Here is a 24,310-nt window from a genome sequence, read left to right on the forward strand (position 1 = left end):
CGTATTCACCACAACCCAGTGATAGATTATTTTATATCGCATGTAAAGTCTGTCTAGCCAGTCCTACATGAAAATGCAGAATAAATAGTTGTTGACTACCATGTACTTTTTTAAGATCAGTCAAGCGTGTAGGGCTGGTTTAGCAACCTTTCGGATTTTCATTCAGTGAAATTCTAATCCACTTGCTGTGATACCTAAGCGTACTGCAAAACAGGCATGTTTAGCTGTAAAGAATTGTATATCAGGATCCATGTATATGTTTTGACACTCTGATTAACTGGACGACATTTTCCCAATCCTACAGCACACGTTTCATAACCCAAGGCTTGTTTGTTAAAATAAAGTCATGCATTTGAGACAACAGTACAGGATACCATTTTCATTGAAACCAGGAGGACTTTATTTTGGAACAAAGATTCCATAGGCCATGCCCTCATCAGACTGTGCAGAGATCTATAAGAGGACCATCATGAGAGAGTACAGGTTTACAAATAATAAAACACGCATGCTCGAACAAAGAAGAATTACTGCTAGTTTTACACTTGTTCTCTAGAACACAGATTCTGATATAGATATTTCAGAAACCAGACAAGGTAATTTTCAGATTATTGACAACAGGAAATGTTATAATTTCTATCAACATTTTGTGAGAAATCCAAAAATGTTTTAGTTTAGAATGCCGAGTGACAGCAACCAGTAGCATGTATGTATGTATGTATTATCAACCTACTTATAGCATTTAAATCTCACCGTGACGTAACTGTAAGATCCTAAAATCCTAACGCTCAGAAAGGTTTATATCACTAATTTAATCATTTCACAAAACATCACCGATACTTTCTGCATTTTATTATAATGCTCTGAAATCCACTAGGGATGAATACCATAGGATGTGTTGTGTGCTCCCCATTGAGACTCAAAGGGGTATTAAAATGAATGCACATGACTCAAATAGACGTGACAGCCCGAAAACTACAAGGGATTGTGTTTCAATCATGGCATTGAGACGAAACAATTCAGATTGGTTAAAAAGAATAATTGTTAATTTTAAAAACAAATGAAAATATTTTAGTGCAAGGTCAGTGTGCAGAGACGTAGAAGGTCAGCGATATCAGAAAAAGCAACAAATAAAAGGAGTCTAGAGATACAGATAGTGGTGAAGGATTAGTCTAGAATACCAGATAGAAGCCTACATGAGAAAATGTCAAGGAGCACAGTTTCACAGCAGATAACACCAGCATAAAACAAATAAAACAGACAACACTAGAGAGTGAAAACAATTTTGCTACTTTTTTTGTTCCTGTTTTGGGGCTTTTGGAATTTTTTTTGAAAAGCTTTTTTTTTTATTGTTTTCATTTGTTTTTATGTTTTTTTTTTAATTTTAAAAACGACAGAAAAAAAATGAAGTTAGGATTACCAGCATGAAAAATCAGGCAAGACTTTGTCACTGCCACAAATCTGATAAGGCATGGCCATTGACCTTGCTGCATGTCATATGCAGCATGGAACGAACGCCCTTAACACTTGGGACGTCTACAATGCATTTGCACTGAAAGCTCCCTCAGCGTTATCTGGCGACTAAAGGAATCTTATCTGGCACGTGGTTTTGCCAAGCAAATTACAGATATCACATAACAGGCACTGCCTGTAATTGTGGACATGGGGATATGCTGTTTTCTTTCCTTGGCATGCCACTGCTGCATGATGATATCTCCACACTCCCAGCCTCAGAAACACCTTCTTCATTGTAGAGCCTCTTGATTCCATCATAGAAGTCATCGACTTCCATCTGCTCTACTTTTCGCTTGGCGGAGGATAGCTTGCAAGTGGCGGGAGCTGTCAGGCGCTGGTAAAGGACAGCTGTTCCCTTGATCAGGGCTCCTGGTGCACGATTGCCCTGTAGGTGTACTCCTGGGCCTGAAACAGGGGAGACGTGGTGTTGATATACTCCTCTGTTGCAGGTCACCATAGTACGCTTCAGGGGATTGTAGACATATACAGCGTTGGGAGGCAAGGGAGGCCGCAGAGGAGAAAGGTGCGTTGCTGCTACTTCCCGACAGCGGAACAGCTCAGAGCTATCCATCTGTGAATGAACAGGAGTGCAGATGTGAGCAAATAATGAACAGCTTTATTGGACAAACAAAACAGAAGCATTTCAACAATGTAACTTTACACTCTCCAATGGTTTCAAATTTAAAAATAAAAATTCTGGTTGGAAAATGGTTCTGATCTTTCCCAATCAAACAGACATTCACAGAATAATCTCAAAGCATGAAATATGTTAATATGTTCACATCACCGTAGGAAGAATAGAAATGTAGCACTTATGTGAAAATACAGAAGAAAAACACGCACAAACAAAAATATCCATGTACAGAGGGCAAATGAAACCGTATAAAACTGCCTCAACACAGCAAAAAATATAAATGTCCCAACCACAACGTAGGAACAAACTCTATGGCCATGGAGAACATAGAGGGTGTGAAAACTCTACAGGAGGCTTACCGAACAGGGAACTTGGGGGTGTGCCCCATTTCCTAGCAATAGTAGCTTTATTAGGCTAGGTTTCCACTTGGGTTTTTGTCCGGCGTTTTTTTCTTGATGAAAAACGCCAGGAAAACTGCCAAGAAAACTGCCGCTGCATTTACCTGCGTTTTGGCGTTTTTTCTGCAGTTTTTTCTGGCGTTTTAGCCTTTCTGTGGAAATTGCTTTTTTTGACCTTAGGCAGTTTTTCCAGCCTTTACAAGTTAGAAGTTTCACCCAGCTAAAAGGGATTAGGATAAATGGCAAGTATCTGCCCTCTCCTGATGTCATTTACTTGGTAGACCCTTTTGTCTCTTTTCTGTGGTTTGTAAGGCATGCTTTATTTCGAATGTCTGCTCCTCTGGGAAGATTGGCCCCAAATGATGGTGCAAATTGTTTGCTGTTGCTTTTGGCACGCAGGATCCGGTCGCGTATGTTTGTTTGTAATGGCATGTTTGTTCCAAATGGTGTAAAATTCAATATGAACCAGTCCAGGACTTTGTTTTGTGTGAAACTGTTTGTTTTCAGCCTATTTCTCGTAGGACACACAGATACTGGGTCCATCCTCTGCATTGTAACTGTGGAAAAAACGCCATAAAAAACGCCAAGGCAATAAACCCACATGGCTTTTTCATGGCGTTTTTTCTCTCCCATAGACTTCTATTGGAGAAAAAAAGCCAAGATTTCTTGCAAAAAACGCCAGAGTGTCAACATGCTGCAGTTTTGAAAAACTGCCACAGAGCCCAAAAAAGCAGAAAAACGCCAAAGAGGACTAAAAAAACGCCAAACAGAAAAACGCCAGGTGGAAATGGCATTTTGCGATTTCCTATTGAATTACAGCTAACATCTGGCTGCATGCGTTTTTCACAAAAAAACGCCAGGTGGCGCTATTGGCGTTTTTATAGGCGTTTTTAGCTAAAAAAACCCAAGTGGAAACCTAGCCTAACTGCTATAAGAATATACAGATAGCTTTGCTATATGACACTATTTCTGGAAATACGTGCAGTAGAGCCCCAGCTGGAAACAGTTGAAATACAAAGAGAAAAAAATGCATAGTACAAAGCTTTTGATAAGTTTACAGCATGCTCACCTGGTGTGAAATGCATTGCCCTGTCCTGCATCTCCAACAGACAGGCGATTAAGAGTGAAACATCCATGCATTCTACATGATACTAAATGCCATATCATGCAGATATTTTTGTTTACCTCTTAATTAAATCATCTAGATGCACTAATTATTATGTTACATAGAAGAAGAAATGTAACCATCATATTGTGGCGTTTAGGTTAAATTTGATTAGTGGTCATTTATCTACCCTCTTACACAATAGTAGTGCAGCATTGTTGGTCCTTACCTGTGCAGTCTGCAGCAGCTTGATGGTAAGGGCAAGCCAATCAGGAAGCATATTTTCCATGTCCAGGCTGAGAAGTGCCAAGGCTAGCATGGACCCCTTGAACTGCAGGAGCTGGTGGGATGCCATGACCTGCAGAAGCTGAGTGGTGAGCTGCGCCACATGTTGTGACGGGTTCATGTCAGGCATCCTGTCTAACAGCTGAGGACTGGCAGTCATTGCCATGGCATGGAACTGGAAGCAAGCACACAGAGTATAAATGGCAACAATATGCACCTAGTAAATTCAATATCATATAAGATTCTCTATCTCCAACAGGGTTAAGAAATATGTTGCCACACAATGTGTATGCTAATGACAACACAAATTGCTAAATAATTGGTAATTGGACACTTAACCTTCTCCTTCGTCAAGCACTACATTAGCTTTTAATTGTTTTTCAAGACAACAGAGTCCTTTAATAGCATTTCCCAAAACAGAAAATTACATTCATTTTTACATTTATTGAGAAAGGGGATTTGAAATAGCAAGAAGAAAAAGGCCTAGGGACATGTTTTGATTGCAACTAGCACTCCAACTTACAATGTGAAGGAAATCCAGAGACGTAGCCGTGTGCAGGTCCCAGTTGAGTTTGTCCAGAATAATCCTCTCCATCCTGAGGACCTCAGCCGGAGAGCAGCCACACAAGCTTCCACTGGTTAAGTCCTTCAGGACAGGAATCCGCTGACAGATAAATAAGACAAGTCTTGAATGTGAAGTAGTTAAAAATCTGTAAGCATATCTCAATAACAGCAGACACCAAGGGGCACAGATTCCTATCAAAAGAAAACGTTCCCTTATCTGGTATGGTGTCTTCGTGTGAATTAAAATCCACGCAATAAACGTTACAAAAGATGCACCTAAAACAACGAATAAACTTAAAGCGGAATCTTGAATAAAAAAGAATTACCTCATCTTCCTCGACTGTTTTGGCGGCAAGGAAGAAGCAGCTGATTGCAATGCACCTCAAGTATTTTGGACGGGCCTAGGAGGAAAACAGATGAGTATTAAACTGTGTCAAATATTACAGAAACACAGAATATGGTACATGTAACCATACCTACCTATTCTCTATCACATAGCTCATTTATTGCAATTGAAGAGGAAATTTATTTCAATCTATGCCAGTCCTTAAATTAAAAAAAACACACTAACCTGCTTAGGCAGCATAGATGAGGTGCAATCAATTTGGTAAAAGAGCCTCAACAAAATTGTTGGGCTGCACATGAAACATTCATTATTTTGAGGTGCTTGTTTTCCCATGTTTCATGACCTGTCTTCTGGTTTATATATAAAACCGTATTTAGGGCAGGTGAGCACAACCTTTAACCCCTTACATGTACGGGCTCAAAATGCATTGTTTTCAATGGGTTTAGGGACCGCCCATTGTCCTTAAGGGGTTAAAGGGGTCACATGGGATTTAAACAGGCCACATCTAGCGACCTTATGTTCATACCTGGCAACTGGGTTGTTTCACCGGAGACTCCGGTACCACCAAGTCCTTCAATAATAAGAAGCAGAGGCTCAGCACTCAAGTGGTAAGGTAAGTTTATTTCACACAGGCAACGCTTCGACACATAGGCCTAAGGCTTGAGAAAAACCTGTGTGTCGAAACGTTGCCTGTGTGAAATAAACCTTACCATTTGAGTGCTGAGCCTCTGCTTCTCTATTTTGGATTGCTTTGTTGTAAGGCCAGTAACATCCATGCACATGCATCTTATTAGCTTTTAATCCACAATTTAGGAAAGCTGTACATACGTGTTTTTTTAATAATACTATACCTGCGTCAAATAGCAGACATGTTTAGACACTGTTGACAAGATTCTTCTACCGCTCAACAGCAGTCAACATGAAGAATGATTACATGAATCAAAAAGTGTACTCCTGTGTACGGGATGCTATTTTCCCACAGACACAACAATATCCCCATTGCAATTACCAGAAAGTGTCTCCTTTGAAAGTGTGGATCTAATAAAGATTATAGTTGTCCTTCAGCAAAAAAAAATGTAAAGTGTACAGACTGTATACTCCCTTGAGCCCCCATGTAGCGCTAACAGAAACTTTAATCGAAAGGATTTTGGAAAACTGACCACTATACATAACTGACCCCAGCAGACTACACGATATAAGACACATTTTCTGAAAAAAATCTTACATTTGTATTTTTTATATGGCAAATACTCCCTATCTTGTAACAAGCAGTCACATGGTATACGGATGCTACTGGCCAATCAACATCAACAAATATTTCAAGGTGGAATTATCAGTCATTTTGTAACGGCTATCACGTATACATACATGGGTCATTGCCGGTATTCCATCTGCGGTGTACTGTACCTCACGTTAATTTTATTGCCACAAGACTTCCCACACATAGAAAAACAGAATTTGACAGCAGATAAGAACCATTCGGCCTGTCTAGCCTGCCAGTTCTTCCTAATCTAATCACGCCGATCTTAAACGGCAGATCTTCTTCTCTTAGATACAAAACAGCTTTATGTATGTTTTTAAGCCTACACTACTTGTTGGGAGGCTGTTACACTGATCTATCATTCTCTCAGTAAAGTAAAACTTCCTTACATCCAAGCCTCTGGTCCTCTAGCTTTACCTCTTGTAACTAACATGTCTCTTCCTCACATATCAGTAGATGTGAGACACCTATTCAGGGAAGCCTTGAGGGTTTAAGATTTTTTTTCTATATTTAAATCTGTAGTAAACAGCTACCTTTACTGAAGCCAAAAACCGATCCAAAATACTGACGGCCAGAGCGAGGGTTTCTGGGTAAACAGGATACTGGCGCTTCAAATCGACCAGCCACTGGATCACTTCATCCCGTTGTTCCGGAGAAATAGCTGTATCCTGCAAAAGTAGGGATGCTTAGGTTAAAAAAAAAAAATAATGTTGCCGTGATTCACCAACTACCTAAATCAAGCGTCAACTAATTTGATTTCGATCTAGAAGCCAGCGAAACATTTTTAAGTGTTTTTCACCAATTAAGTTTTTATTTTGCTATATTTTATGTTTTGTCATATCGCCTCTCTCCTTTCTGTCAAAGGTGCTACTTCGCCATCATATGTCCCCTTAATACATACATATGCCAACACACTTACCCACATACACCATGCAGTAACAGACATACATTAACATAATATGCTCACATACACTACCTTACACTAACACACACATACACTCACGTACTCAGGTTAACACTAATACAAACACTCCAACATTATATGCTGATATACACACTCATGCTAATGGGATTCGGTAACACACCCACCCACCCATAAACGTCAACACAACACTCTTATACACTACACAACAACATACACACAGACTAACACTATGCATTTATATAATATATATACTCTTTATCTGGCACTACAATACAGTAGACACAACTCTGGCACTATACATTCACATACTCTCATACATTGTGACTTTAGCACTACAGTATACACACACACACTAGCACTGCAATCCAGCAGACATACCAACTCTAGCACTACACTTTACATACACATTGACTGACGCTACAGTATACACACACGTACACAGACTTCAGCACTATACATATACACACATACATACTGACTGACAGTACAGTCTACACACACACACACACACACACATATATATACAAAGACTACTCCCCCTCCAACCATTCCCGATGAAGGCCCTGGCCAATGCTACCCTTGCCTTGCAAAACCATGGGTGCCAGTAAGTGATTTCTAGTCACCATGGCGACTTGGTGCCCAGGGTTTGTCAAGCTCTGCCTTAAATAGATTTCCCTACTTGGGCAAAATATTGTGACAAGCCTGGAGGCAGATGTGCACAACTGGGGGCAGGTTGGCAAATAAAAGCATGCACTTTTCTCAATCATAGTTTTTATAAAATATGAAAAAAAGTTTACATCTGAATTTACTGGTACAACTTTTTCCTATAGGTTAGTCTTATATTTAGGCTTTTTCTTTTTTTTCCCTAAATTAATATTAAAATGGGGGGGGTCATCTTATAATCGAGCAAATACGGTAGATGTCACGTCCTACTGTACAGATATAATAACCTGTAGTTAACGGGTACAATCTGGTCAGTGCTTGGGAGGTACATATACTAAATACATAACAAACAAATTAGCATTACGTATCGCAGAACATATTGTGAAGCATTACCTTGAAAACCTGATTTGGTTGTGGCCCCTGAGAACTGGATTAGGACAGCTCTCTCTCATTGAGTTTTAAAATTTCTAGTTTCCACTTGACATGTATTTTGTTATGCAACAAACCACACCATAATTCGTTACAAATGTGGATGCTTCTAATTGTACTATATGGGAGCCAGAATAGTTTGGCCAACCCAAGAACGGAAAACTACTTTTATGAGCATTTTTGGAACACGAAGGCAGATGTGTTTCTGGATTAAGCAAGCATAACAGCATTATGCAAGCTTGAGAAAATAGTTATTATTACTGCAAACTCGAGTCAGGCTGTACCGGGCTCAAAAGACTTATCAGTCTCTTAGATCACATGTGTGCGTGCAAAACTTTCAGAATCCTTTGTTTTCTGAGGTCCAACGTTTAATACCTAACAGTTGGTGACTAGACACCAAACTAACAAAAAAATAATTTAAAAAAACCCCTTCATTTTTAAGGTACTTAATAGGCTACCTAGTCTGTTTGTCTTGGATGTATTTACCAAGGCCTCAGTTTACTATTTGCAAGCAACATGCAGGTTGACAAATCCATGAATTGCTTGCTTTTCCCCCAACTCATGTTAACTTGACTCTCCGGCAGTTGAAGTATGCAAGTTCAGATTGAGTGCCAGTATGGGTTGGCATTAGGGAATTTGTGAGATTGACTTGAGATTGCTGGTGAGCACTTGCACTTTAGAGAACTGACCACATTGTTCCTTATTTCTTAAAAAGGAACTATCCGAGTATTTAAAATAACTGAATTATTTTCCTAAAACTACCTATAACCTGTGATTTTTGTTAGCCGATTGGTTAAGATAAAAAGTTATCTGTATCGTTATATCTAGTCATGTTCCTGTCCTGAAGTTCTCTCCCTTCACCTTACCTACATTTGATGGGAATTCTCATCATAACCTTTATATGCTTTGGTTATGTCTTATAGTAGTTAGCAATATATATGTAATATGTGTCATGGAAAGGCTCATAAATAGGAATAGTTATTTTTTTCTGTGGTTTAGGCGAGTACACAATGATCCTTTGCGGTTTGCAAATATAGTCTTCACGGCTTGGAAGCCTCTAGAAAATCAGAACACAGTAGAGATTGTCACACGATACAGTGTGCACTGTAATGGCGTAAACATTTGTGCTGCACATCGCGTCAATGCCCTTACAGAAGCCACGTATTGACCCGAAAATAGCAAAAGCGTCCACGTGTGACAATAGTTTGGCTTCACATACCACACTTCTAGTGTCAGCTCAGGCAAGTACCACTCCTTAATGTCTACATGACAGAACATACTGTAACAAAAACAAAAATCTAGCTGACTTCAGCAGGAGTATTTAATTTAGGGCTGCAACTAACGATTATTTTCATAATCGATTAGTTGGCCGATTATTTTGTCAATTAATCGATTAATAAAAATTAATGTAAATTTTTCATTTATTTAAAATAATTTAATAAACAAATTATGTTAAATACAAACGGCAGAATAAAAAAAAAACTTTGATAAAATGCATTTCTTGTCTTTATTTCCCAACCAGTCCCCCCAATTTATGCACATTTGAGCCCAGGCTTGCCACGCTGCCTCCCACACATACCACTCCACACTGCCTCCCACACATACCACTCCACGCTGCCTCCCACACATACCACTCCACACTGCCTCCCACACATACCACTCCACGCTGCCTCCCACACATACCACTCCACGCTGCCTCCCACATATGCCACTCCATACTGCATCCCACTCCACACTGCCTCCCACATATGCCACTCCACGCTGCCTCCCACATATGCCACGCCACGCTGCCTCCCACATATACCATTCCACGCTGCCTCCCACATATGCCACGCCACGCTGCCTCCCACATATACCATTCCACGCTGCCTCCCACATATGCCACGCCACGCTGCCTCCCACATATACCATTCCACGCTGCCTCCCACATATGCCACTCCACGCTGCCTCCCACATATACCACGCCACGCTGCCTCCCACATATACCACTCCACGCTGCCTCCCACATATGCCACTCCACCCCCACATATACCACTCCACCCCCACATATGCCACTGTGCCTGATACGCCTTATACCCCCTGATACACCACTCCATCCTCCCCAGACATGCCACACTGCCTCCCAGACATGCCACGCTGCCCTCCCCACATATGCCACTCCACTCTACCCCCAGATATGCCACTGTGGCCCCAGATATGCCTTATACCCCCTGATACACCACTCCGTCCTCCCCAGACATGCCACACTGTCCTCCCCACATATGCCTTATATACTGTATATGCCTTATACCCCCAGATATGTCACTCTGTCCTCCCCAGATATGCCCGATATCTCATAGTCCCCTCAGAGTCACAGACCCGTTCACAGCACACTGACACCATACTTTTATAAATAAGTACTGGGTTAATCTTCACTACCCCCAGGATTTAGATTCCCCTTAGTCTGCCCCCCTTTATCTCTAACTGCACCTTAAGTTAACTTTATCAAATTAATTAAATTAACCCACAGTACTCATCATTAAATTAACCCTAAACACCCCATTAACCATAACTACCCCTAAATTAACCCTAAACACCCCATTAATCACAGCATCCCCTAAATTAACCCTAAAGACCCTGTCAACCACAACAGCCCCTAAATTAACCCTAAACACACCATTAACCACAACTGCCTCAAATTAACCCCAAACACCCCATTAACCACAGCTGCTCCTAAATTAACCCTAAACACCCCATTAACCATAGCTGCCCCTAAATTAACCCTAAACACCCTATTAACCATAACTGCCCCTAAACATCCCATTAACCATAGCTGCCCTTAAACACCCCATTAACCATAGCTGCCCCTAAACACCCCATTAACCATAACTGCCCCTAAATTAACCCCCACCTCCCCTAACTTTCAGTAGCCCAAATATTAATATTATACTTACAGTTAGATGAGTGTCACAGCCATGTGGTTCTGGCCTTCTGGGAGAAGGAAGGGGCGGGGCCAGTTGTCACAGTGATTACAGGGAGGGGGAGTAAGTAGGAGCTGCTGCTGTGAGACGGTGAGTCAGACTAAACGGATTATATAATGAGGGGGATTTTTCAGAGCGTTTGCTCTGAAAAAACCCTCATTTTATAATCGATAATAATCGATTCAACTAATCGATAATGAAATTCGTTGGCAACGAATTTCATTATCGATTATTATCGATTTTATCGATTAGTTGTTGCAGCCCTAATTTAATTACCTTTAAAACTTTTGTAAAACTAAACACAACTAATTAAACCAGAATTTAAATATTTGCCTAACATTTTAATTACAGATATTAAGCCAAGACATTGTTACAAAACGAATGGCCTGTATTAAGACAATTCTCAGTGCCTATAGGGAAAGGCGATACCCAAAGTGCATAAGAAAACCCCAGTGCAAATATCTTGTTGAATTGCTGAAATGTTGACATATTCTTGTAATAAATGTAAACTCTCTTTTTAGGTGACCGCTCCACTGTTAAATACATGAAGACTGTATTTTAAGGATTTGATTCTTGGCCTCCCAGAAAAAGACTCGTTATTGGAGATTTTGTTGTTTGCTAGTCTTATATGAATTTTGATTCCGTGACAAAATACAACTTAAAATGTATAAAAGTATTGAAAAAGAAGAAATGAATATTGTACCTAGATGAGTCGGGCCTTCTGTACTCAGTGGCCCAGAATATATCGGTATAAGGCATTGTGGAGTATGGGCATACATTTCTTATCTACACTGCACTGAATCCTTTGACTTTATTTTTCTTGGGTTTACCCTCGGTAAACTAGGTCAAAGTTTGTAAAGCCACATATTATTTATAGCATACACTGGGGGAAAAAAAAAATCAGATTAAGGTTCGGTCTAAAAGCTGAATACGAGCAAAGTTCAGGAGGACTTTACCTCACAGGATGACTGTAAGATATCAGCTACAACAAATAATCATAAACTTGCTTAACCAAGCAATTACCTAACTGCAAATGATGGAACTTGTGAATAAAAAAGTCTACAGTATAACATTTTCCAGGAAATGATAGCAATGTTTGTAACAAAAACCCACATTAGAAATCTGGGGAATATATGGTGACATAAAAGATTAAACCTACAGAAGGTATGGTTGTGAAATACCGAACTGGTAAACCAAGCCAATAATTCAACGCAACAGGACCTCTGCCCCCAACCAGAGACCAAGCATTATTAGATAAGTAAACATGAGAATCTTGTGTCCTTTTTCTCCCACTTCCTCTTGGTTTTATAATCACCTTCATATCTCAGAATGTATTTCTCGATAATCAACATATCATGGTTCCTCTAACATAGCACCAACGGTTTCCATGCAGCTTCATTGTACATAACAACGACAGACTTATTTAAAGAGGTCGTAGAAGGCCCACCTCAGCATACGACAACGTATCTGGTTTCAACATGTTCAAATTCAAACGTTCAATAGACAACGGAATGCTTCATATTTAATTGTTAAGGAGAACTGTAATGTTTATGAGAGATGCTGTCTTGGATTAAAGAGCTTTTTCTTTAGTCTATAAATGCCATCATTTAGACCTACTCACTTTCCTACAAAAAGAAGCCGGAGGGTATACAAAGCATTGGTTGATTTTTTTTTTATGCACTGAGACTAGCTGGTGGGGTTTTGGCATGAATTGGCTTGATTTTGGAAGCACAGGGCAAGAAGAAAAATCTCTCTTGAATAGATGCAGAATAAAATCCAGAATTTATTAGATATCTGAGGTACAATCTTTAGACAACTAAGGGGTTAAAATATAATCTAAGTTAGGGACATTACCATAAGCATTCTATTTTGTAAAATCAGCTTAGCTAAACATAGCAACTTTTTTAGGATATCTTTTAAGTATTCTAGAAAATGTTCTTTATTCACACAAGAGGAGGCTGCGCCCAAAGGCTTAGGTAATTCAACAAAATGAAATGTAAACGTTATGAAATACTAAGCAGTGATATCCATGTGACATTAAAATAAGCCACTGGAGGATAATGCTTCTTAACCCGAGAGCCTATGTCATATGACAATATGAGTCCCCAGTTGTGTTTCTTTACTTTTCTTACCCTAGACCTTATAATAAACTAGAATGTTGGAACATTGTGACTGTTATAAAACAATTAACCATAGCATTACAGAATGACTTAAAGGTATTAAAAAAAATAATCATAAATGTTTTACAGTAATAACCGTTCTGCTGGCAGATGGGTGGTTAATTGTAAACTTTACAATAAAAGTCTCTGCTAGCAATTTCTGGTCTAGAAAAGGGAAGTTAAGAAATTTGTTTGCATATTTAATTCCAATGACAGATGTCGTATATAACTGTATGACGGGGGAGGGGTTGTAACATGAATAGGCCTGCATTTGCTGTCACACTCATATCCTACACTTGATCTTATTATCCCTCTGGCAATAAAGCCTTTATAAAAGACAGGACTTTGTATGGATTTTTTATTTTCAAAACTACCATTTAGCATATACTGCCGCTACTGATTAACAGTTTCCATAATACGTGACATCACCAAAGCGTGCCTCTAGAACAAAAATAGAGTCCTAAGTCTAACAAAACAAAAATGTGCCACTTTGCGGAAATAATACTTCCCTGGCAAAAAAAAAATGCATTTTAAAGTACAGTACTTGGTAAGAACTTAAATATGTATTTAATAATTTCCAAGAAAATTAATTAAAGTACTCACCTAAACTAAAACACTACAACGCCTCCACTTTTGGGTGGCAGCAAAGTGCTCCAACTGAACTCAATGGGAGCACTTTCTGTGCATGCGAGCAAGATTCTCGATAGACACCACAGGAACTCTAGCATGACTTAGCTTACGTCTACAGCGTGTGGCTAGAGCACGTGTACACAGCGGCACACAGGAGATGTTTTCGGTCGAACACATCCCCTGCAAGCCAGGGCATGGAAATGGTGCATTCGCGAAGGAAAAAGGTTATCATTTAAAAGGGGTATATAAAGTTTCACATGTATTCCTTTCTTGCACGTTCTTGTTTAATTATTCAAAGCCAGAAATGGATTACACGAGTAACATGTTGTCCTTGTAACAAAGTATAAAATAGAACAAGGATTATGTATACAGAACAATTGCTCTAATGTAGTAAATGTAAATCAATCACAATAGAAGGTCTCTGTGATTGGCCTGATTTTGCCACATTACTCAAAATTACTCTTCATACACATCCTTCAGTGCTGATTTACCAAACTAATTGGTAGTGCGAATAGGGTTAAGAAGTTCATAGTTGACCTCGTCTGTAAGGGCTTTCATTCACATAAAAAAGTTGTATGTCATAAAATAACTATTGTAGGATATAAATATATATTTTATACTGTGAGAGACACGTGTTATAGTTAAGGCCCTAAACAATAGTGATTTACTGGGAGGATTTTATGATAGAAACAAGAAAAATAGAGCCTCCTAAATGGGGACGGTATGATAGAAAGCCGCAAGCTCAGTGAGTTACACAGCCACAGTAATTTCTAAAGGAAGTGCTAAATGTGAAGAAAGTAACACTGCATTAATTTCTATGGAAAGTTATTCAGTGATGAACATGCAATCAAAACTGCTCCGTTTTTTGTTTGTTTTTAAATGTAGACTACTCCTTGTAGTACAAAAAAAGACTCAAGAAGGAGGAAAATGTAAAGCATCCCCAAGCAATGCAATGGAGATGCTCCTTTAGAAGCCACCGACTGATGCCAACCCAAGCTCATGACATACAATGGAAATCCCCATAGTGTAGTAGTTTGGAAAAAGAAGACAACGGTAATTCAGAAAACCTACTTCCTCGGTCCAGTGTCCAGTAGCGATTCCAGACACCCGCAAGGTCTATCGTCATGTGCCAACACTCTGTTTTAGTTCATGTGGAAAAAGCATGGGCAAGCTTAAAATAATCCGATGTCCATAAAGAGGCCAAATGCCCAACAGGCCACTAGTGAAGTTACCCCAACTACTATCCCAGTCGGTGTAGGCCAGAATACGCCATTGCCTGGTGCATCTTCAGTGGCATATTAAGGAACAGATGTTTATGTACAATACTTCTTTGATTAAGACAGTATGCAGGTGTTAACCATGATTAGCATACTGATGACTAGCCTCCTAATGTCATCATATCACTTAGACGGCTAAGAAATTATTAACCATTATTATTTCATATGCCAAGGTAACATAAGGTTACATTGCTAATATTATGCTGACTACAAGAAAGCTAAAGAACAGATGTCCGCCCTTCTTTCCAGACAACTAACGCCACTGATCTTAGCAAACAGGGCAATACAAATTAACCAATAACTGCAAAGACGGGTAACATTGTACTTGCTCGGGCTTATATAGATATGAACTACAGAACTAGTATGGCATATGCAATCAAAATTCCCAATCCTATATAAAGAGACAGATGCTTAATGCTATAATATTAGGAACCTATTTATATGTATACTGATATATATATATAGGTCATTTTGAATTTATCACAGAATTTGGATGATTATGTTCAGGTCTTAGGTTGCCATCTCCCTACCCATAATTGTAGATCACTGTTTTAGAAGACTACGATAAAGGTTCTTATTGCTCTCCACTAAAGATATTGCTTCCCTTTGAAAAGGTATGGGGAAGAATTACATAAAAGCAAGAAAAAATCAGCTACAATGGTAAAAGTTCCCTTATGAACTTTCACCTACTCACCAACTCTTATTTCCTTTGATCTATATAAATTGCTCACAATGTTGGTATTAGAGTGCACAGATCAATTTTTATGGTTTGTATGCAAAGTATGGTGTCATTTAGATGGCCCTCTAAAGGCATTTTAGCCATCTATTAAGTATGAAGACAACAAAGCTATCAGATCAAAACAATAGATTACAAAACAACAAGGGGAACTGAAATAGAACATTTATTAGAAAACAACACAAGAACAGGAAGTTGTAAATTACGAAGAAGTTTCTTTTTTATGAAGGGAAAAACAGGGAAAACACACAAGTAACCTTTAGTCGAGATGCACTGGTCAGAATTTTCAAAAAAAACGACACTAAAATATGGAAAGTACCTGTTTTTCCTGAGATAAATTATATTAAGCTATATTAAAACTTTATTTACTTTTTACACCACCCCACCCCACGCATTTGCTTTATACTTAAGCACAAAACCATTTCACTGTTTTTGTTTACCTTTAGGTTCCATACTTGAGAACTTCCCAGGGTATGCTACCTGGAGCTCTTCTTCTTCTGGGAAGTAGCTTGACTAGGGGCAGGGATTGCTGTGTGTACCCTACTAGAGGGTTAGGGGCTAGAGTTGTAGACAGGGTTGAGTGGGTGGAGAGTAAGAAGAAAGAGGGCTGGGAGTCGGAGGTAAGTGGGCAGGGAGTGGGCATAGCCAAACACTACTCTCCTGTCCAGAGAAAGATGAAAATGACTCAGAGACACTGGGAAGCAGTGCTTTTGTCAATGGTAACCTATGTTACTGTATACAGGACTGTATTTTCTGATCAAGGAGAAACATATTTACCATGAAATATATCTTTTTTCAATAGACCAGATATCCTAAGAAAAGAAAGTGAAGATACCTTTCCCCATACCATACGTATCAGTTGGGTTTGTAACACAATGTATGTTGCATATTTTAATATGTAAACACAGTTACATGGATTTAGAAGATGACTGATTCACTTTTAATAAAGAGGTAATGTTATATTTAAAAAATTACCTGATTGGTTGGGGTCTTATGTATGTACACCTTCCACATCTGGGCTTCCCTAGAGACTGCCCTTTCTAAAAGAAAGGACAGTCTCTGGCTCTCCAGGGGCCCTGGGTATTTCATGGCACCCCTTGGATACGCCTGCCACCCAACAGGATACAGCTACCTGCAAAACAACATACACAAGGGCACCATAATGAGCAACACGTCTGTTTTTTTTCAGAATCAGCTAACCCTGCAAAGCAAAATATCATAAAGATTTGTTAACACGCAGCCATACACTTCAACATATGAGTTAACATTATCCAGGGGAAGGCAAAATGTCCGTATCTGGACCCCAGAATCTGTGACAAGGTTTGTTGACGTCATTGTTTTTGGAGGAGTGTTTCCGCCTACCCCTGCCACTATACCCGTCACCTGTGTTCAAGCAGAGATCTCTAGTATGCCTAAAGCTAGTAGGTTCAAACTATATCGAATTAGTGTAAAATATGAAAGTCTGGAATGTTTAGTAAAACCCTCGGTATATAATCACAAAGGGCAAAGCCTGACACTGTGCCAGCATACTGTACGTTTCTAGTACTGTGTTACTATAATAATAATACAGTAGGGGTATTTACAGAGAATAAGAAGCATCTTGTTTCACAATATTTTTGTTTTGCTGGTAGCTTCATTCTGTTTAAATAATTATATATTACTAAAGCATCAGGAGGCATACTTCCAACGTACATATTTTATTTGGTATGTAAAATATTTGCTTTTCAACAAGACAAAACTACAATGTTAGAAAAAAACCCTTTCAGACAGCAGAGATAAAAATATGTAATGAACCTGCTAAATATACTTTTCAGGGAAAACAGCACTCAATACATTCATTCATATAGTTGCTTTGCTTCATCTTTCACATATAAATACACACACACCTCTATACATTAATGTGCAAAAATAGACATGTTAAATAGTTCAAATCAATATTTGGTGTGACCACCCAAATACACTAAAAAGGGGACGCTGCTGAGGACAGTTTAATGTCAAAAGTCATACACCACACCAAAACTGAGCACAGCAAAAAGATACAAGGTAGTTATACTGCATCAGCAAGGCCTCTCCCAGGCAGACATGTCAAGGCAGACAGGGGTCTGTGTGCAGGTGTACCTAGAAGAATTGGTGCTGTTTTGAAGGCAAAGAGCAGTCGCACCAAACATTGATTTGATGTAGGATTTTCCATCTGTTCATTCATTATAAAATAAACTGACATGTCTATTAAAGGAATCCTTATAAACTGCCTAAACCTTTTGCAAAGTACTGGCCAATTCTACAGCCGTTTTAATTATAACTAGGGAAGGGCCAGGGATGACAATCCACTCTAGCCAAATGCATCTTGTGCTTTACCAGTGCACGCATTGAATACTCACAATCGTCCAGCTGTACCCAAGAGTTCCAATGGGTGCACATGAGCAGAAAGCACTCCCATTTCTTTCAATAGGACTGTTTTCCTGACATGGATTGGCTGCTTCTAGCAGACAAAAACTTGGCATCAACACCCAGACAGCAGAGGGGGGTGGAAGTGTTTTCAGGTAAAAAAATGCACATTAAAATACTTTAACCATGCATTGTTTGTCGATGGGTCTGTTTGGGATATTAGAGTGTACCTTTAAAGCTAGCTGATACTAGGATGCTTATATATTATCACAGGATACCAGGTAAATATTTATTATTTGGAAAATAAAAATAGTAATTTGCATTTATTAAGGATCATTTGTCTTACATAAATCCGCATATTGTAACCCAGGGCAGCATCACCATCCGCCGCCTCATCGCCATACATGGGAGCGATGAGGTGAGCGATGCTCCTCCGGTTCAAGACCAGAATCCTCCCGGGAGGGGGGTCTTGACACGCCCTGCTCCCCGTCCATTTTTCCATTTACATGGGGGACCGCCCACCGACGTCAGCATGCAGTCCTGGCCGCGCCCTGCAAGGAAAGGCTCCGGGTAGCCAGAGCCGAGAAGTTCCCAGGTATGCTCATTGCCACTGTCCTAAATGGTATGCGCCGCGATATGATGTAATATCCTGTCGGTCCTCCTTTTAAGGGCACACGGCGCAGGGCGGAAATGAAGTATGGGGGCTCAGTACTCTATAGTGTTTGTAGGACATTTGCGATCACTGATCTCCCTTTTAACCGGCCCATAGAGTAGTTGTGCTACAGGAACCCAAACACCCAGTAGGGTGACTTTGCTCATCTTTTATGCCTTCACAGCTTTAGACTAACATTTTATAAAATTAAATGATTAATAAATCTACCTGAAAAGTTCTAGAAAATAGATACCTTTACATGGGTAAAGTTTTAACTCTAATGGCCACACTGAAACCAGGTTTCGTATCTACCAAAAAGACCAAAGTACCGTATTTGCTCGATTATAAGACAAGGTTTTTATTTGCTCTGAAAAATCCCCCTCGTCTTATAATCAGGGTCGTCTTATAATCAGACCTCAAATAGGTCTGATTATGAGACTAAGATCCAGATCCCCCGCAGCAATGCAGGGGACCTGGATCCTCCTGTGTTATGCCCCCCCAACTTACCGGTGCTTCTGAGTCCCCGGTGCTTAGGCCGGGCTGCGTGTAGAGCTCTACACGATACAATCGCGTAGAGCTCTACACGCTTCCCGGACTAAGCACTGGGGACCCAGATGCAGGGGACCTGGATCCTCCTGTGTTATGCCCCCCCCAACTTACCGGTGCTTCTGAGTCCCCGATGCTTAGTCCGGGCTGCGTGTAGAGCTCTACGTGATTCGCGTGGAGCTCTACATGCTGCGTGGACTAAGCACCGGGGGCTCAGATGCAGGGGACCTGGATCCTCCTGTGTTATGCACCCCCCCCAACTCAGAAGCACCGGTAAGTTTGGAGGAGGGAGGGGGAGTGTTAAATGGGGGGGTGTAAGGCATTTCTGGAGGCAGAGTGCTCTGTGAAATGACTTTTAACCCCTTTAATGCCACCCTGCCTCCTGAAATGCCTTTTACCTCCCTATATGCCACTCTGCCCCATAATATGCCTTTTAACCCCCTAAATGCCAGAGTGGCATATAGGGGTATAAGGCATTTCTGGAGGCAGAGTGGCACATAGGGGGTCAAAAGGCATATCATGGGGCACAGTGGCATATAGAGGGTTAAAAGGCGTATCATGGGGCACAGTGGCATTTAGAGGGTTAAAAGGCATATCATGGGGCACAGTGGCATATATGGGGTATAAGGCATTTCTGGGGCAGAGTGGCAAGCCTGGGGGCAGATGTGCATAACTGCCTTAGGTTAAAGAAAAAAAAAGGAAATAAAAACAAAATATTTTTCTCAATCATAGCTTTTATTAACAAACAATTGTTCACATAGTTTACATGAACTAACATTTACTGGTAAAACTTTTTTCCTATAGGGTCGTTTCATATTCAGGCTTTTTCTTTTTTTCATAAATTAATATTCAGATTTTGGGGAGTCGTCTTATAATCAGGGTCGTCTTATAATCGAGCAAATACGGTACTTAAGTAAAGAACAGAATGGATATACAGTATTATTCGAATACACATCAATTTATTTTCAATTTGATACTTCTGTTTTAGGTAAAATAGAGCATTTTAACTGGATTACATTGGGGATTATGTATAAGGATTATTTCAAATGCAAAATCATAGACTCAACATTCCAACACCTGTGTTGGGAGCCATGGTAAGAGGCTGAGGTCAAATGCTGAAGCAGGTTATGCCTGGAGTGGGTATGGTTATGAATTATGAACACCTACCCACCTTGCCTGAAGAACCACCTCATAATGCCCACAGTCTGCATAAGAGGACATCAGGGCAGCTACATGAAGCAACAATCTGGGACACTGCCTAAAAATCTTGACTTTCCTGCGAATCACAGGACATTTGGGAGGCATGCCAAGTAATAAAGGCAGGGAAATATAGGCAGAAGTTCCATGTGTTGCTATGGTGATAAGACCACTTTTAAAATGTTGCACCAGAATCACTTTTTATAATAATAATAAAAAATAAAAATAATAGTAATTATACTGTATAATAGTATAATAGTAATTAATTGTGCATTCATATTCAGGCGAACATGAAAACGAACACAAAGGGTGCGTTTTCGTTGTTTAGCCTGAATACCGGAGAAACGAACATAGCAGCGGCAAAATCTATACGAAGACACACAACACAACACAAAGAATCTTCGTCTTCGTTTACTAATCTCCCCATCTAGCTTACCTTATCTACGCAACATCCCAGGGGTTAACGGGAGTAGAAAACCGTAGGTTCGCCGTCAGGAGTTAAAGGTCTGTGCGAGTGAGTCTATTGGCTGCCTACAGGGGCCTCCTCTGGTTGTTTGAGTTGCACAGCCCTTTAACTCCTGACAGAGGAACTTGGCCTGGGGAGACCATGGTCTCCCCGCTCCAAGAGTTAAAGGTTCGTACAAGCGACTCTATCGGTCATTCGTAAGCACTTTATTGGCCGAGTTTCAGCACTAGGATTTTAAAAGTCTGTAGGAGTGTCTCTATTGGTTGCCAGCAAGGGGCTCGTCTGCCATCAACCAATGAAGTGCAGTTCATGGCAGAGGAGCTCCCTTCCGGCAACCAATAGAGTTGCTCGTACAGACCTTTAACTCTCCCCAGGCCAAGTTCCGCGTCAGGAGTTAAAGGTCTGTACGGGCGACTCTATTGGCCACCCGTATGGACCTTTAACTCCTGGAGCAGGGAGACTCCCTGAGAGGCGTTTCACCGTCAGGAAGTAAAGGTCGGTACAAACGACTCTAATTGTCACTCTACGGACCTTTAACTCCTGGAGCTGAGGCTGAGTTTCGGCACCAGGATTTTCAAAGTCCGTACGAGCGACTATCGGTCGCCAGCAGAGGGGTTTGTCTGCAGGTGAACATTGGTTGATGGCAGAGGAGGCCCCTGCCGGCGACCAATAGAGTTGCTTGTACGGAGCTTTAAACTCCTGGCGCCAAAGCCGCTGCGTAGTCTGTACCACGTTAACCCTGTATTAACCCCTTCTACAAAAAAACAAAGGAAAAAAACGAACACGAAGAATGCACACGAATATTCGCCCGAACGAACATAGGACAGGCGAATATCTGTGGAATACAAAGATTTTTTTCCCCACGAAGACAAACACGAAGAGTTGGCCGGCGCCCAAGTCTAGTAATGATACTGTTAGCCCTTATCAACCAGTGTTGTCCACGTCTCTGGCTGGCCAATCATCTCACAGTTTTCCCACCCAACACAGGATCCCAGCACATATTTCTGCTTTTGCCCTAAAATTCATATGCTCGTCACTTACAAACATTAAATTTGAGTTTGTACTTTCACATCATTTAATCCTGGAATTATTGAGTGAAAACATTAGATGTATTCTGCACACACTCTAAAAAAGTCATTAACTGGTTTAATAAATGGCATCAATTATGGAAATATCAATTATGGAAAGTACATCCTGGAAGTTGTGCAGAACCTTACAATAAACAAGGACTAAGACTAGCCAAGAGGGTTTCATAAACTACATCCATGTTGGTGGATCTAAGTTTTAGGGCAAGATACATGGAATTCCTTGCTTAAATTATGGTATATGCAATAAAAGCATGCTGCAGAATATGATGGAGCCATATCAATAATAATTTTACTAGTGCCTACATTTCATCTATCATCTATTCCTTTCTTTATTATTATGAATAATAATATACCGCTGAGCCCGCTAATACAGTATCCTGTGTATGATCCAACACCCTGAGCTGTCCGCTTGATTAGCATACAACCGAGCACAATCATTACAAATCAGAAACCTCATACCTAATCTACTGTTTGCACAATATGGCAGTGCTGTGTCACAAGAGTTTAAAAACAAATTGGCACAGATCGCAGTTTATCAAACCATTTTATCATGCCAATACCAGCCTTTGCCCCGGTAACATAAACCTTGTATAATTATCGATATAATTAAACGGTATTCTAGATGTCACTGTCCTTTTACTCAGGTATAACCTATGGGTTGTTCTTTCAGTAGTGAACCACTGATTTACAAAAAAAATAAAATAAATATTAGCCAGAAACAGAATTATAAATTTTCCCAAAAATAAAACTAAAATTAATGTTATGTTATACTGATAATAACAATAAAAATACTCAAAATAAATATGATGCAAATAAATCCAAGCAATACATGGGGGTGTCATTTTAATGAATTAAAGACTATACACCAGGATGACGTCACTGTGTCAGCTGGTTCAGTGTAGCCCACAGCAGCTCAGATCCACTACAACACTGATTCCAAGAGCTTGCCATCTGTCACTTACTACACTGGCCAAATTCAATGATAAAAAAGGGACTTTGGGTTAATAGCACAACAAAACGTTAATAAACAGGCTGAAGATTTGAAACGAACTAACTATTATTAATAACAACACTATTATGGTCATAACATTGCATTAGTATTGATATAATGCATATAATAAATAACATTAATGTAAATATTCACATAAATAACAAAAATACAATGCCTAAACATGAAAACACAAATATTAACGCTTATGGTTGTAATCACAGCTCACCTCCCCTGCAAAGCTGTATGTTTCACTGCTGCATTTGGAGATCATCCGGTCCATTAAAAAATCAAATTTAAAAAAAATACATTTCTTTTTTTGTTTATAAAATAAAGCCCTCCATGTACTTATATGTATCCCCCTTGCATCTGTGAGCTGGAGGAGGTCATGATTCCTGCTTCCTCCTGTATTGCTTGTCTTTCTTCTAAAATAAAGATGATTCTTTTAAGGGGGGAGGGTGGGTGGATGGGGTGAAATATCAGAGGAATGGGGGTAAAAAAAAAGAAAGAGAGAGAAGGAAAGGGAGGACTACTTTACTTCCTAAGGGGGTGGGGAGGGAAAGAAGGACCGGTAGGAGGAGGAAGGATATGTTTCAGCTTTGCACGAACTGGCAAGAAGGGGGCGTGTATAAATATGCATAAGGAGGAGGGTCCTAAAATGCAAAGGTTATTTCTAATATAGAAGGCGAATTTCGGCCATGGGCCAATAAACAACCAGGGGTTAACCCCTTAAATGACAGGGGCTGACAACAAAGGAATATTAGCAAACATTGGAGTCAGTATAGGAGAGTCCCCAGGAAGTTTATTAATCCAGTTATGCTTCGATGTATAAAAAAGGTACAGAGTTTCAAAGTCCTCATAATCACCATAGCAACCAATGAAATGTTTCTATTAAGTGTATCAATTCTATACCTCCAAACTGTCCCTCTATAGGAGGGGCATTCCCTTTTTTGGCTTCAAACCCCCTATCCCTCTTCCCTTTTTTTTCTATGATCTAAAAATGTTTGCTGGGCATAAGTGTATCCAATTCTCGTAAAGCCACAAACAAATTGCAATAATGTGAATAGAAACAGGAGAGTTGCATTTTATAGGTTGAATTGTGTA

At 39.9% G+C, this 24,310-nt stretch overlaps 1 protein-coding gene across 1 annotated transcript; it reads right to left on the reverse strand.

Moving 5' to 3' along the window:
- Positions 1-376: 376 nt before the first annotated feature.
- On the reverse strand, positions 377-23,755 carry CCNI (cyclin I). The gene is made up of 7 exons (XM_053461668.1): positions 23,436-23,755; positions 16,860-17,016; positions 6,639-6,773; positions 4,825-4,899; positions 4,458-4,598; positions 3,879-4,109; positions 377-2,083 (listed from the first exon to the last, which is right to left on the reverse strand). The coding sequence occupies exons 2-7, from the start codon at positions 16,971-16,973 to the stop codon at positions 1,628-1,630; spliced, it is 1,152 nt and encodes a 383-aa protein (XP_053317643.1). The 5' UTR covers positions 16,974-17,016; positions 23,436-23,755; the 3' UTR covers positions 377-1,627.
- Positions 23,756-24,310: the final 555 nt, after the last annotated feature.

This window comes from Spea bombifrons, chromosome 1 (assembly GCF_027358695.1).
Source record: "Spea bombifrons isolate aSpeBom1 chromosome 1, aSpeBom1.2.pri, whole genome shotgun sequence".
NCBI lineage: Eukaryota > Metazoa > Chordata > Amphibia > Anura > Pelobatidae > Spea > Spea bombifrons.

What these genes read in the sequence shown, in the direction of transcription:
- CCNI (XM_053461668.1), bottom strand. Translation starts at nt 16,973, where the DNA reads ATGAAATACCCAGGGCCCCTGGAGAGCCAGAGACTGTCCTTTCTTTTA. An exon ending in ATAAGACCCCAACCAATCAG is followed by an intron (nt 6,774 to 16,859) that starts GTAATTTTTTAA and finishes CTACTTTTGCAG; the next exon opens with GATACAGCTATTTCTCCGGA. An exon ending in CTCTGGATTTCCTTCACATT is followed by an intron (nt 4,110 to 4,457) that starts GTAAGTTGGAGT and finishes GCTTGCTTCCAG; the next exon opens with TTCCATGCCATGGCAATGAC.